This window comes from Myotis nattereri (assembly GCF_964212035.1).
Source record: "Myotis nattereri genome assembly, chromosome: 13".
Classification (NCBI taxonomy): domain Eukaryota; kingdom Metazoa; phylum Chordata; class Mammalia; order Chiroptera; family Vespertilionidae; genus Myotis; species Myotis nattereri.
This window is the reverse complement of record NC_138088.1, coordinates 60,774,848-60,790,527: the sequence shown is the minus strand read 5'-3', so window position 1 is coordinate 60,790,527 and position 15,680 is coordinate 60,774,848. Positions and strand designations below refer to the sequence as shown.

The following is a 15,680-nucleotide window of genomic DNA, read 5'->3' as shown; positions in this document are numbered from 1 at the left end:
CCCGGGTTTTGGTGACGTCGGGCAGGGACCCGACTCTGCGAACTGCCCGGCCAGGAGCAGGAGGAGGTGGGCAAGGCGGGGTGGGCTCGGCGCCCTCCGGGGAGGCTCGGGGTGGGAGGCCTCTGCTTGGCTGTAGGCATCAGGGTGGGAGGAGGGCTGACCCCCCACCGCCCGGCTTCCCCAGGAGCCAGCACCGCTGGCCTTTGCCAGGAGGTGGGAGGAGGCGAAACCTGCCGTGGTGCAGGGAGGGTCCTTCACCCTGGAGCCCGGGTTCCTCATCCCCTCGTGGCCTCACGCAGCCCCCCGACATCTGGCCGCACCCAGCGCCCGGGCTGAGGCGCTGCTCTGGCCCTCGGCTTCTCCCTGTCCCGTCCCCCCGCCCTCCCTCCCCTGGCCCCTGGCCCAGGGCTCTGCCCGCCCCGCCAGGGGCCTTCGCGACTGAACTCCTTGTCCCCAGCGTGACTGGCAGCGCGAGGAGGCCCGTTTGGGGCATCTCAGACAAAGGAGCCGGTGTGCTGGCAAGTTCCAATGATGTGCCCAAGGTCACACTATTCCAGGTAGAAAAAGCAAAACAAAACATAGGCCCGCCCAGCTCAGGATAATCTGAGCTTCGATTCCCAGGAGGCGGTGTGGCGACTGGACCGTGCAAATTGGTCTGATAAGGAGATTGGAGTTGAGCACAAGCTGCGGAAACGCCGCAGGAGAAGACGGGCGGCGGGGGCAGTGCCCGCTGCGTGCCCGCCAGGGACGGCTTGTCTCAATCAGGACGCCCCGAGATGAACACTGATAATCACGAATATCGACCGTGCATTGCGTGTAGGCGCGGGCCTATGAGCGCTCTATGCCCTCATTTAAATACGCGGATACATTTTAAATGGCGTCAGAGTCCTAGAAGGCATCTGCTTCCAAAGCAAACCAGATCAGCCCGGCTCGTGTGGCTCAGGGGTTGAGCGTCAACCTATGACCCAGGAGGTCAGGGTTCAATTCCCGCTCAGGGCACAGGCCCGGGTTGCTGGCTCGATCCCCAGTGTGGGGCGTGCAGGAGGCAGCCAATCCGTGAGTCTCTCTCATCATTGATGTTTCTAGCTCTCCCTCTCCCTTCCTCTCTGAAATCAATTTTTAAAAATCTTTAAAAAATAATAATAACAAATAAAAAAACAAACCAAAAAACCCCAAAGCAGATGAGCAGTGGAGTAACCCGCTGTGCTGAGCAGGGTGATCCTGGAAATAGCAGGTCTGTCTCAGCCCCTGACTCACTGCTGTCCTGACAGTTTGCGTTGGAGAGTTCTGGCCCAGGAAAGGGGTTGGGGCTCCACGTGGTGGGGGGCCCTCAGGGGGCTCCCTGCTCACAGTAAGAAAGACGTGCCCCCTTTTTGCGGCGGCGCAGGGACAGCGGCCCGTGCCGGCGGCGGCAGGTCTCCATCCTGCATCACCCACGGTTTCTCGGAAACCTCGCCGATATCACCATCCTCTTGGCGTGCAGCCTCCTCGTGTTTCATTAAATGCAGGCATGCCCTCCCCCAGGCCTCCCTTCCCGCGGGGCAGGTTCTCGCCCTGGAAGCGTCCCACCGGCTCCCGGGTTTTCTGACGTCTGAGGGAACCACGGTCTTTCCCACACACCGAGGTGGGAGCTAAGAGGCGTCTTAAGGGCTGAGCCGCTCCACATCCCGAGAGGCTGTACAGACGGTGGTCCCTGCGCTCGCCCCCGCCGACCTCCGACCCCCGGCCTCCCCTGAGACGCCCCCCGGAGGCGCCCGGCCCTCTGAGCAGGCTTCGGGGTGCGTGCCAAGAAAACTGCGTGAGTCATGCACACACAGGAAGGTCTTATCTTAAATCCCTCGCTGGCAGCGGCTCCCAAGATACTGGAGCTCCCGGGGGGTGAGAGGGCAGGACTCCCAGCGGATCTTTGGGATCTAACCCGGAGGAGTACATTTCTCTGACCTTCAACTGGTGCCTCGGACCCGAGTCCGGGGAAGAGGCCAGAGAGGCCCGGGCTGGAGTCTCCAAAGGGCGCTGGGCGCGCGTGGCTGTGCTGCACCCGTGTGTGAGCCCGTTGGTTCTGTGAACCAGAAACCAATGGTTAAGAGTTTTAAATATATGTTTATGGAACGCGGGGGTGGGGGGGGGGGGGAGAGAGAAACATCCATGATGGGAGGGAATCCTGGATCAGCTGCCTCCTGCACGCCCCCTACTGGGCATGAGCCTGCAACCCAGGCCTGTGCCCAGACCAGGAATCGAACCGTGACCTCCTGGTTCATAGGTCGACGCTCAACCACGAGCCACGCAGGCCGGGCTCACATGGCTTTTGAAGAACAGAGACAGAGCGCACGCGCACAGGCAGCCCGAGCCCTTGGCCTGCAGCTCAGTCCCGCCCCAGCTGACCTCGGGCGGGGGGGGGGGGGTCCATTTCTCCCCGAGTCAGTTTCCCGCCTATAAAGGCGGAGATAAGCCTTATGTTCTGCTAACTCACAGGACGATGAAAAGAATTAAAATGAAATAATGTCCAAGAAAATGAATTAGCCCACAAAACGTGTTGTAACGCTGACTGGCGGCTGCCGCTGGGGTGCTAGGAAGTGAGCACATGCATTTGGTTTAGTCGGGGGCTCTGGCCTGACCACAATGCGAGCGCCCGTCAGTTGGGTGTTCAAGCATCTAATAGGCACCATTAGATGCCAAAGAGATTTTGAAAAAGAAGAAAGAATGAATGTGAAACCCTCAGTGGTAGCAAGTGCGGGGCAGATATAAGGACTTGCATGACTGTTAATGTACTTTACTCCACGTACGGAAACTTCACTTCAGCTGCACAGTACCCTCTGCCCTAGACAGAAGGGCTTCCGAGGGGAGACGAGTTACAGAAAAGCCAGCAGCCCCCGTCTGGCTGTGAGCTCGCGTCCCAGCTCCATTTCTTCTGTCTGTGCCGCGCTCTCTCTCCCCGGGTGCCTGGCTCTTCCCGCCTTGGATAAATTCACCTGGTTTATGATTAACGACAGCGAGACTGTTAGAAAAGCTCAAAACCGCCCGGCCAGTGTGGCTCAGGCGGGGGCGATCCCGGTGTGAGGCGTGCAGGAGGCAGCCGATCCATGATTCCCTCTCATCGTTGATGCTTCTGTCTCTCTCTCCCTCTCTGAAATCAGTAAAAACATATTTTAAAAGGAAAGACAAGCTCAAAACCTCTGTCACAGGGACATCTATTGAGAAAGAAGCATCTCCTGCAGACGCCTACTTTTAATGACTCCGCCCAGTACCCTCTGAAGGAAACGGGGGGCGGGGGAGTCGTACTGTCTCCCCCTTTTGGGATGAGGAAGCGAAGCTGGTGAGATGAAGTGCGTTCCCTCGGTCACAGCGGAGGAAACAGGACCCAGGCCCTTCGAGCTGCAGGCCGGCTCCAGCCCCCCTGCCCCGGGTCGTGCTAGCCCATCGTGAGCAGAGTGGGCCTGGCTGACCTTGGGTGTCGACACACGAGGAGCCAGAAGCCATTCCTGCAGGTCGTGGTGACTGGCACGGTGGGTTCCCAACCTGCAGAGTGGCCTTTGGACACTTCCCATTGGTTTTTAGAGAGAGGGGACGGGAGGGGGAGAGACACAGCGATGTGAAGACACGCATTGATCGCTTGCCTCCCACACGCACCCCGACCAGGGCCCGGGATCGAGCCTGCCACCGCGGTGCGTGCCCTTGACCAGAGTCAAACCCGGGACCTTCCAGTCCGCAGGCCGAAACGCTAACCACTGAGCGAGTGGTCTTCCCAGGTAAGAGCAGCTGGAGTATTTGGTTGGAAAGCACTTCCTTTCAGCGTCTTTCCACAATCCCGGCCCCGCGTCTGTGCACCGCCTGCCCTCGCCCGTCGCGTTCGCAGGGGTTAGGGTGACACCTGCCTGGAGGCGTGCGCTCTGTCGGAAACCTCGCCTCGGGGCTCCGAGCGGAGGAGAGACCTCAGGCCGCGGGCTGACGTGCTCCTGGAAGCCAAGTGCGAAGTAAAGTGGGTGCTGGGGGAGCGCTCGTCTGGCGAGCATCAGGTGTGAGTGCGTCCCCCGGGGCTCGTCCGCGGATGTGCAGTCCCAGGCCTCGTGCTAAGGGAGCGAGGCCGCCCGCAGGCCCAGCGAGCAGCTCAAGGGACGCCCGTCCCTCAAAGGGCGACAAGCTAGAGGGGGAAGTAGACTCAGAGCCGTGAACTCTCAGTAAGGCCGACGGGCTCGGGGTTCGCAGGGAGGGCCGGTGGGCGCGGCGGGAACTCGCGACTGTGGTCGGGAACGAGGAGAAACTTCGAGGATGAAGGACAGGCGGGCGTGGGTGTTGAAAGATGAGTCCATTCCAGCCGCTTCCTCCCCGAGGCAGTGCTGCAGGCGGGAGGAAACGGGGCGTCAGGGACCTCCAGGGCTCCTGGAACTCGGGGTCCCCCCTGCCCAGCCGGATCAGCTCACCACCTGCCTCCCACCCCTCCAGCCGCACCTCCCACCCACTCCGCTCGGAGCGGAGCGGGGCCTCCAGCAGGTAGCACCACCTTCTCCCGCAGTGAGTGCACCGCCCTCCAATCCCGGCGAAGGGCATCGAGTTGCACGGCCGCCCCGGGAGCCCGGGAGCATATAAGGCCGCCGGCCCGTCCTGCAGCAGCTGGACACCTCCCGCCATGGGCTGCCCGGCCCCGCTCCTGGGGCTGCTGCTCCTGCCTGGAGTTTTTCTACTCGAAACAGGTACAGCCGTGGGTGCCCGAGCCCCTTGCTCCTGCCTGTCCCCGGGAGGACAGGGCAAGTGTGGGTGCCCCCCAGAGCCCCCCAACCCGCTGTGGGGAAGCTAGAATGAAATCCAGACCACGAGGGCCTTTCCCGTGTTGGATGCAATCCAGCCACGGAGGGAGACGTTGCTGTGCCGGTCCCCGAGTGCTTAGCGGTGCTTGTGGGTTTGGGGGTGCTGGGTCAAGGGTGTTCTGTGGTTCTGTTCTGTGGGCGAGGCACTGGCCCATGCGCTGCTCTGTAAAAGGGGGGCTCTGTACTTAGGGTTCTGGAGAGAGATGGGAACAGAAGGAGCACTTGGTCCAGCCGGCGTGGCTCAGGGGTTGAGCGTGGACCCATGAACGTGCCCAGTTGCGGGTTTGATCCCCGGGGGCAGGGGGGGCATGGAGGAGGCAGCCAATCAGTGATTCTCTCTCATCCGGATGCTTCTCTGTCCTCTCCCTCTCCCTTCCTCTCTCTGAAATCAATAAAATATCAATTTTTGAACCCCTGTAGGGTCCTGGGTTCAATCCCAGTCAGGGCTCCAAAAAATCAATATTTTTTTAAAAGAAGGAGGAGGCGTGCTGGCCGGGGCACCTCAGGGCTTCGACGTGCCCTCTGGCCCGCACGCTGACATGAGGCAGTGGAGGTACTGAATTACCGTCACGATTTCTTTCCTGTTGCTGAAGGCGTTGAAAAATGTACCACAAAAGAATACCTTCACCTGAAACAGTTGACGTGACATGAAATTATCTAGATTTGATTCATGAAGTCTCCTAACCTGAACATCTCTCTCCTTTTATTTCTTTTTTTTTTTTAATATATTTTATTGATTTTTTTTACAGAGAGGAAGGGAGAGAGACAGAGAGTCAGAAACATCGATGAGAGAGAAACACCGATCAGCTGCCTCCTGCACATCTCCTACTGGGGATGTGCCCGCAACCCAGGTACATGCCCTTGACCGGAATCGAATCCGGGACCCTTCAGTCCGCAGCCCGACGCTCTAGCCACTGAGCACACCGGTCAGGGCGACGCAGCTTTGTTACAAGCCAGAGGGAAGGGGTGCTTTTCTCCAGCTGACCAGCACCGAGCAGGCGGGCGCTCGGGGAGAGAGGGAGGCTGTGCCAAGCGTATGTGCAAAACGCATGGGGCTTTCCATGCTGGTGTGGTTCAGTGGATAGAGCATCAGCCTGTGGGCTGAAGGTCCCAGGTTCGATCCCAGTCAGAGCACAGGCCCGGGTTGTGGGCTCCATCCCCAGTAGGGGGCATGCAGGAGGCAGCTGATTGATGATTCTCTCTCATCGTTGATGTTTCTGTCTCTCCCTCCCTCTCCCTCTCTGAAATCAATCAAAAAATGTGTTTTTAAAGGGATTTAGAATAGACGTGTGTGTGTGTGTGTGTGTGTGTGTGTGTGTGTGTGTGTGTGTGAGTTGGGGGATGGAGACAACCCCCAGTTTGGGACAGTGAGTTTAAAGATTGCTGGGAACTGGGGAAAAGCTCCCTAAAATCCAGCGATTCTCTTAAGACAACACCTTGGTAACGACTCGATGGTGGATGATGCGTTGGAAACAGCCCCGAGCAGATCCCTGGGCAGGAAGGTCAATGTCACCTCTTGTCCTGCCCACTCCTCCCATCCCCCTAAGAAATGAAGTCCCCGTGCGAAACCGACCAAAACGGGGCGATCCGTTACCCTGAGCTGGGCCTTCGATAGGAGGGCTCAGCCCTCTCCTTGCTCTGCCCTGTCCTGACTCCCAGCCAACCCTGCCCACCGAGGGCACAGGGGGCGACACGGGCCCGCTTCCCGCACCGCGGGCACAGCAGCAGGCACTCAGAAATGGTCAGAGTGAATGGAAAACAACCCCCGTGACTCTCCCCACTGCTGCCCGCTGCCCGCTCCTCCAGGACAAGCACGCCAGGGTCTCGGAAGTTTCCTGAGCTGCTGGCATCGAGGGGATTGGAGAGGCACGGGGGCCTTGCAGGCGCCACAGGGGAGTAGCTGTTGTCTCGGGCCGGCCTGGCCCTGCTCCAGCTGCGCCCGCCCCCGCCTCCCCCACCTGAGCTCGCGCCACCTCTGCCCCGAGTGTGCACTTCCCCCTGCAGCTTACAGACTGACCTTGAGCTCCCAGGAGCGTGGGATCAGCGATGCGATACGGCCCTGGAGGTGCTCGTGGGCTCTTCAGGGGTTGCACAAGCACCTCCAGACAACGGGCCCCGAGAGCTTCCGGGAACAGCCACGCCTGTGCCCGGAGTGTGGTTGTCCCCTGCGTAGAGTTTATCTGCTCAGCACGAGCCAAGGCAAACAGTTAAAATCTCTCTAAAACCGCAAGGCGATCGAGTTGCGATCTGCCCAGCTGGGTGCACACCTGCTCTGCCTCCAGGCCCGACACTGGCCACCCCCCTCCCCGCCTCCCTCCGGCCCACAGCCCCCCGCCCCCGGGGCACCCAGCCCGGGCTTCCCCTGGCGCCACGGTCTCGATCGGAGTGGGAGTCGGTGGTGTCAGATCTGGGCTGGGCCCCTGGCCGCCTGCTCACATTCGCCCCAGCCAGGCATTCAGCACCGCCATGCTGTGCCCTGCTGTGCCGCCGGCAAGCTGACAGCTCCACGGGCCAACCTCCCCTCCCACCCCCACACACGCACATGCACACACACACACACACACCATACACACGCGCACACACACATGCATGTACACCCACACACACATGCACACACACGCACCCCCACCCACACATATGCACAGCCACCCACACACATGCACACCCACACACACATGCACCCCCCCACACACATATGCACAGCCACCCACACGCATGCACACCCACACACACATGCACCCACACCCACACATATGCATAGCCACCCACACACATGCACACCCACCCCACATATGCAAACCCCCACACACACACCCATACATATGCACACACACTCTTGCATACATATACTCACACACATGCACTATGCAATGCTCTCGCCTACATGTGCTCATGCACGTGCATTCACATGCATGCACATGTGTGCACACAGCCACACGCATACACAAATGAATTTCCACCAAACACGTGGCTGGTATTCAGCTCGCCGCGATGAAAGGTGCATGTGTGTGATGGGAAGAAGGAAATGGCTTCGTGGGTCCAGAGCAGTGAGCGGGTCACGGTTGAGCTTCACGTGGTTGCAGCCCGGGGACTCTCTCTGTGTGGCACTAACGTAACTAGTATGTTTTCAAAGTCCATTCAAACAGCTCAGACATTGGGCGCCAAGTGTGTGTGTGTGTGTGTGTGCGTGCATGTGTGTGGGTGTGGGTGTGTGTGCATGCACGTGTGCGTATGTGTGCGTGTGTGTGTGTGTGCGCGTGCGGGGGGTGAGGTTGGCTTGTTTGCATTTATCTTTGGTTTCTCTTTTTCCCCCCTCGATGCCTTTGTGTCGTCGGGTGGGGGTTAGAGTTCTATCAACGCGCCTGTCTCCTAGCCGCGGGCTCCACCTGCTCCGTGGCACGAGGAGTGTTTGCCTCCCGGTTGTCACGGAGTCTGCAGGGTGGAACACGCAGCACAGTGGAGTGGGACACATGTGGCCAGACACGCTGTCCTGCTCATCACGTATGTGTGTGATGGTTAATGAACAGTCCTCTGAGCTAAGGCCGGAGAACCGACATTCTTATTCCTGGAGTCACATTCTTTCATGATGAAACTTACTTTGGTTGAAGCTTTTCCAGGACAGGACGGCCCTTTTCTAAAGTGACCTTCTCTCCCCCGTAGCCGCCGAGACCGAGCGCCTAAAGCTGGCACTGGGTGAGTTCGTGCTTCTGTCCCATCGGCCTGACGCTTCCCATTCTCTGCGCCCCTGGGCAGGCAGGAGGCCGGTGCCAGCGGAGGGCGCGCAGTGGGCAGTGCCGGTCATTTGAAATCTGTAGCAGATGCATGTATGCGACACGGATAACAGCCGTGTTCGCCGAGGGCCCGGAGGACTGATGGCGCCCGTGGGTCCCGAGAGGCAGGGGCCGGGAAAGGGCTCGGATGTGGACAGGCCGTGGTCACCGGCTCTGGTCCCAGGTGGGCACCGCTGCCCTGACCGGCAGGTGGCTCTCCAGCCCGGGGTGAGGGCTGCTCTGTGTGCCATTCAGGGCCCCGAGGTGCAGCTGTCGCCTCTGGGGTCTCTTCAAAACGATCCCATGGGCAAGCACCTCCGAGCGTCCGTGATGTCCCGGGCGGCACTGTCCGGCCCATGTTCCTCGGGTCCGTTCCCACCTGTCCCCTTAGGCGGCGCTGACGCTCAGAAGCAGGTGGGGTGAACGTCACCCCTTTAATCACATGAAAACCCCTCCGTTTCTCTCATGCCCACAGACAACGGGGACTCGGACGCCATCCTGTCAGGTAAGAGGGCGCCCACCCTGTGCTGACTCCCCGGAGGGTCTCACGGTCCCTCCAAATTCAGGAAAGAGGTCCTTCCCTGGTGACCCCCAGCCGCCCCGTGGCTGAGTTTGTGGGGAGCTCGTTCTCAGGCGGGGCCCCGAGATCCCCTCCGTCCTCAGAGAGGAGGCGCTGCCTGTGTCTGGAACGAGTCCTGAAAGCGTCGGGCGTGAGTGGGTCCGAGGCCGCCTGTCGGCGTCGCTCCGGCCGCTGCTCGCTCAGCGGTTCCCAGCCGCGCTCCGTTCCGCGGAGGAGGCGGCGTTCGAGCGCGTGTGACACCGGCTCATTCTGCTCTGCGTGTCCTGTGCCGAGGCCACCAGTTCCCACAAACCCAGTGCGTGAGCCACACCCAAGCGCTGCCTTCGGCTCTGGGGTCAGGGTCCAGGAGGAGTCTCACCTGTGAAATCGCTGTCCAGGGTCTGTCCCCCTGGAGGCCGCGGGGCAGGACCACGCCTGCCTCTCCCGGGTCCTGGGGCCGCCCCCTCCTGGGCTCCGCTCCTTCTTCCGGCTGCAAAGCCAGCAGCGTCGTGTCTTCAAATTCCTCTCTGGCGCTCCAACCTCCAGCTCCACTTTTAAGAATGCTTGTGGCCTGGCCGGCGGGGCTCAGGAGTGGAGCGTTGACCTAGGAACCAGGAGGTCAGGGTTTGATTCCCGGTCAGGGCACAGGCCCGGGTTACGGGTTCGCTCCCCAGTGTGGGGCCTGCAGGAGGCAGCTGATCCTTGATTCTCTCGCATCATGGATATTCCTCTCTCTCTCCAGCTCCCTTCTGCTCTCTTTAAAATCATTAAAACATTTTTTAAAATGCGAGGGAGAATCATGGATCGGCTGCCTCCTGCACGCCCCCCACTGGGGATCCAGCCCGCAATCGGGCACGTGCTCTTGACCAGAATCAAACCTGGGACCCTTCAGTCCGCAGGCCGACGCTCTATCCACTGAGCCACACTAGATAGAGCTTTTGGGGGAGAATTCTCATTATTTTTATTTTCAAATTTATCTTTATTGTTGGAAGTCTTACAGCTGTCCTCCTTGTCCTGTCCACCCCGCTGCTGCCCCTCCCCAGCCCTCACCACACTGTTGTCTGTGTCCACATGTCAGGCCTGTGTGCCGACCAGCTCTGTGGTTGGTCTCCCGCTCCCCGACCTCCTTTCCCTCTGAGGCGCGTCAGCCTGTGGGCGCCACGGAACCAAGTAAACGGATGAGCAGCACGGACGTGGCGCGTGCGACAGGCTGACGGGTGGGTCTGTATTGCAGTGCTGCCTGCTGCCGGCTCCACTCCGCTCCCTCCTCTGACTGCGGCGCGTTCAGCATCGCCAGGTAGGAACCCCCCCTGCCTCCCCGCCCCCCCCCCCCGCCTCCTCCTCCCACCCCCTTTGACCGAGTTTAACTGCTCAGTTGCACCGCCCATCGCTAGTGACTGCTATTCCGCCTGAGGGCATGCTGAGCAGAGGGGGACGGGGCCCTGAGGTGCCTGGATTCACGCTGTCCAGCTTCCATTTGTGTTTATCCCTAATTTTACTGTCAAAGACCACCATGCCCGCGGGCGGGGCTCAGGGGTTGAGCATCAACCTAGGAACCAGGAGGTTACGGTTCGATTCCAGGTCAGGGCACAGGCCTGGGTTGTGGGCTCCATCCCCAGTGCGGGGTGTGCAGGAAGCAGCCGGTCCATGATTCTCTCTCATCACTGATGTTTCTCTCTGTCTCTCCCTCCCTTCCTCTCTCTCTAAAAATCAATGGAAAAATATCCTCGGGGGAGATTAACCCCCCAGAAAACTAGCTTTTAAAAAAAGGGGGCGAGGCATTTGGGGAAAGCAGGATGGCGTTAGGAGCGTCCGCTCTGCTGCCTGGACTTGACCCCAGCCTCTGTGAGCTCATGGCCAGGCAGGTGGCCCTTCAGCAGGTGCAGCTGAGTCCTCTGACGGCGTCTCATCTGTGTCTCGGGAAGGAGTTGTGGCCCTGACCACCGCTTCCGTGTCGTTCTAGAGCCACCTGCCATGGACCCGCCTCCTTCGAGTCGTCAAGCCGACGATCCTTGGCCCAGCCCGCCAGGTCAGCCACCGGCTCACAGGACACGCCACTGTGCGCGTGAGCCCCAGGGGAGGCCGTGACAGCCAGGGAGGGGGTGGGGCTGCACCGCCAGAGCGAGAGGACCACGCCCCCAGCACCCGGCTGAGCGCCCGAGCACCCCGCTTTCCTGCCGCTGCACAGACACATTGGAAAGTTCAGGCAGTGAGGAGACTAGGGGAGCGGACAGCCATGCCCCGTGCCTCCGGGCTGGTGCTCACAGTTTGTCACCCTGGGTTCCATCTTGTCAAGGAATAGCACATGACAGGCAGCTTTGAGCCCCCAGACGCCCATCCCCCCGTTCTCTTCCTCTGCCTCAGAGACAAGCACCCCTGGAGGTGGTGTGTGTGTTCCTGTTCATTCTTAAGACTTTTACAAATACGACTTGTGCGGCTCTATGAGTCATTGTGGCTTTCTCTCTCACCAATGGTATCGGTGCCCGTCAGTCATCCACTCCTTGCATTCTCTACTCCATGTCACGTTTCTGAGGTGGATCCGTGTTGATGGCTATAAAGATTTATAGGTAGATTTTACTGCTTTTAGCAGCTGTGATGTTGAATCTTTTTGAATAAACCCCATAATGGGCGCCTTTCCCCATGGATATAAATATATATCTGTGATGTTTCATGTCTGCCCGGCTGGGGGCAGGTCCTGGCTCAGCAACGCATGTTCCACCTGACCCGCTCTGTGGCCTCGACCGCCAGGGGCACCTCACGCAGCGGTGGGAGTACTGAGCGCTCATATGTGGGGAGTGATCAAAACTTTCCCCGAATCTGGGAGCCGGGCAAACAGGGTGAGTGCAAAAGGCAAGTTTCCAAAATGTACCCTTATTGTTGTTTCCGCAGACGACCCGCCCAGGATGAGGCTCGCCAACGGCACCGGGAGGTGCTCGGGGCGCGTGGAGGTGTTCTACCAGGGCGCCTGGGGGTCGGTGTGCGGGGACGGCTGGGGCCTGCGGGAGGCCCAGGTGGTGTGCCGGCAGCTGGGCTGCGGCCGCGCGGTGTCTGCCCCGCTGGGCGCCCACTTTGGGCCGGGCTTCGGGAAGATTCTCCTGGACAACGTGCACTGCAGCGGTGAGGAGAGCCACCTGGCCCTGTGCGCCCACGACACCTGGTTCACGCACGGCTGTGGCCACGAGGACGACGCCGGGGTCGTCTGCTCCGGTGAGGGGTCGTGTACTCTCTCCGGGACTCGTGGGCGGAAGGGGCTCTGACAGGAAGTGGGAAGTGAGCCGGAGCCTCCTGTGGGGCTGATGGTTCCCTCTCCACACGCGCAGGTCCTCTAGCGGCAGACGCCTTCCCGCCAGGTGAGACCCATGGGCTATTTCTAGGCCCCGTGCTACCTCTAGTTCCTCTACCCCGGCTAATACTTTCTGTGGAAATGGAATGAAACGACCCTGTCTAATCGAGCTTGGCGCAGTTTACAGGGGCTGGTTTGGTTGGTCTATTTGACTTGGAGTCTAACCGGCTTTCCCAGTCTCTGCGTCTGCCCACCATCACAGAGAGGGCTCAGAGCTCAGCTCTGTGGTGTTGACCTGGGCCTCCTGCTCTCAGGAAACCTGCTCACCCTGGCCTGACAGCCCCTCTGTGGGGCGGCTGCCTACGGAGAGGTCCCAGGCTCCGCTTAGGGTGTGGCCTGGAGGAGAGCGCAACACTGATGAGTAACATCAGCAAAAGAGGGTTTGGAAATCCGCTAGCAGGACACCATGCCCAGGTGCAGGAACCTCCCCAGATCAGAACTGGATTACTGGGCAAGACAGGACTCCTCTGGGGCCATTGAAGGACTGTAATTAATGGCACTGGCTTTAGGATATAGTTTTCTGTGACTATGCCCGTCAATCACCACAAATCACTCATTTGAGAGAAAATTGCCATTTGTGTCCCAGAGTGATTAGATCAGAAAATCATCTGTCTTGAATCTGTGAGGCCTGATTTTTTTAACAGACAGTGAAACAACAGTTGAAAAATTATAGTTATGCAATTTTAAAGTAACTTTGCCACTAGAAGAAACCATGGGGCTATTCCAATCCTTTCCTTTTTATCCTAAAGCAGTGGTTTTTGAACGTTACTTTTCATCAGAATTACCCTGCGGGTTTATTAAAAATGCACAATGCTGGGCCCCTCCCAGAGTTTCTAGTTCAGTAGGCCCAGAGTGGGGTGTAAGATTTGCATTTCCAACAAGTCCAGATGCTTATACTGTGGTAGGGAACCACACCTTGAAAACCACTGTCTTAAAACAAAGAGGAACTTTTTTTTATAATCCTGATAAGCAGAAGCAGAATTACCATCATCTTCATCATCGCCATCATTGCCATTATCAGCATTGTCATCATCATCTTCATCACCACTGTCACCATCATCATCACCATTATCATCATTACCACTATCATCACCATCATCACCATTGTCATCATCACCACTGTCATCATCATCACCATTATCACCATCATCACCACTGTCATCATCATCACCATCACCATTGTTATCATCATCATCATCACCATCATCACCACTATCATCATCATCACCAATATTATCATCATCATCACCACTGTCACCATCATCTCCACCACTGTCATCATCATCATTACCATCATCACCATCACCACCATCATCATCATCACTACTGTCATCATCTTCATCACCATTATCACCATCATCACCACTGTCATCATCATCATCATCATCACCATTGTCATCACCACTGTCATCATCACCATTGTCATCATCACCATTGTTGGCAGCAGCATCACCATTATCATCATCATCATCATCACTACTGTCATCATCATCTCCACCACTATCATCCTCATCATCCTCATCACCACTGTCATCATCATCACCATTGTTATCACCACTGTCATCATCAACATCACCATTATCACCACTGTCATCACTATTGTCATCATTACCATTGTCAGCAGCAGCATCACCATTATCATCATCATCACCATTATCATCTTCACCATTATCATCATCATCATTACCATTGTCATCATCACCACTGTCATCATCAACATCACCATTATCACCACTGTCATCACCATTGTCATCATTACCATTGTCAGTAGCAGCATCACCATTATCATCTTCACCATTATCATCATCATCATTACCATTGTCATCCTTATCATCATCACCATTGTCATCATCACCACTGTTATCATCACTACCATTGTCATCATCACCATCGTCATCATCATCATCACCATTGTCATCATCACCATCGTCATCATCATCATCACCATTATCATCATCATTACCATTGTCATCATCACCATTGTCATCATCATTACCATTGTCATCATCACCATTGTCATCATCACCATTGTCATCATCACCATTGTCATCATCACCATTATCATCATCATCACCATTATCATCATCACTACCATTGTCATCCTTATCATCATCACCATTATCATTGTCACCATTGTCATCATTACCACTGTCATCATCATCAACACCATTATCACCACTATCATTACCATTATCACCATCATCACCACTGTCATCATCTCCACCACTGTCATACTCATCATCACCATTATCACCATCATCACTACTGTCATCATCATCACCATCACCATTTTCATCATCATCACTACTGTCATCATCATCATCATCTCCACCACTGTCATCCTCATCATCATCATCACCACTGTCATCATCATCACCATTGTTATCACCAATGTCATCATCACCATTGTCAGCAGCAGCATCACCATCATCATCATCACCACTGCCATCATCATCACCATCATCATCATCATCATCACCATTATCACCATCATCATCACCACCACTGTCATCATCAACATCACCATTATCACGACTGTTATCATCACCATTACCATTGTCAGCAGCAGCATCACCATTATCATCATCATCACCACTGTTATCATCACCACCATTGTCATCATCACCATCATCATCATCACCATTGTCATCATCACCACTGTCACCATCAACATTAACATTGTCTTCATCACCATTGTCATCATCACCACTGTCATCATTGTCACTACTGTCATCATCACCACCACCATTGTCATCACCGTCATCATCATCACCATTATCGTCATTACCATTGTCATCATTATCATCATCACCACTGTCATCATCACCATTGTCATCACCACTGTCATCATCACCACTGTCATCATCACTACTGTCATCATCACCACCTTTGTCATCATCACCATTTTCACCATCATCATCATCACCATTGTCATCACCACTATCACCACCATTGTCAGCATCAGCATCACCGTCATCATCATCATCACTACTGTCATCATCATCACCACCATTGTCATCACCGTCATCATCATCACCATCATCACCATCATTACCATTGTCATCATTATCATTATCACCACTGTCATCATCATCACCACCTTTGTCATCACCATTATCACCATCATCATCACCATTGTCATCACCACTATCATCATCACCATTATCGCCATCATCATCACCATTGTCGTCACCACTATCATCATC

The 15,680-nt window shown here is 56.7% G+C and overlaps 1 protein-coding gene across 1 annotated transcript in view; it reads left to right on the top strand.

The window, feature by feature from the left end:
- Window positions 1-7,793: 7,793 nt before the first annotated feature.
- Window positions 7,794-15,680, top strand: part of LOC308528767 (scavenger receptor cysteine-rich domain-containing protein DMBT1) — a gene marked incomplete at its 5' end in the record, with an annotated part of 40,079 nt that continues 32,192 nt past the window's right edge. Inside the window, 5 exons of the mRNA XM_081104544.1 lie at window positions 7,794-7,800; window positions 8,463-8,495; window positions 9,048-9,077; window positions 12,021-12,345; window positions 13,919-14,100. Coding sequence (XP_080960670.1) covers window positions 7,794-7,800; window positions 8,463-8,495; window positions 9,048-9,077; window positions 12,021-12,345; window positions 13,919-14,100 — 577 coding nt within the window. The remainder of the gene's footprint in view (window positions 7,801-8,462; window positions 8,496-9,047; window positions 9,078-12,020; window positions 12,346-13,918; window positions 14,101-15,680) is intronic.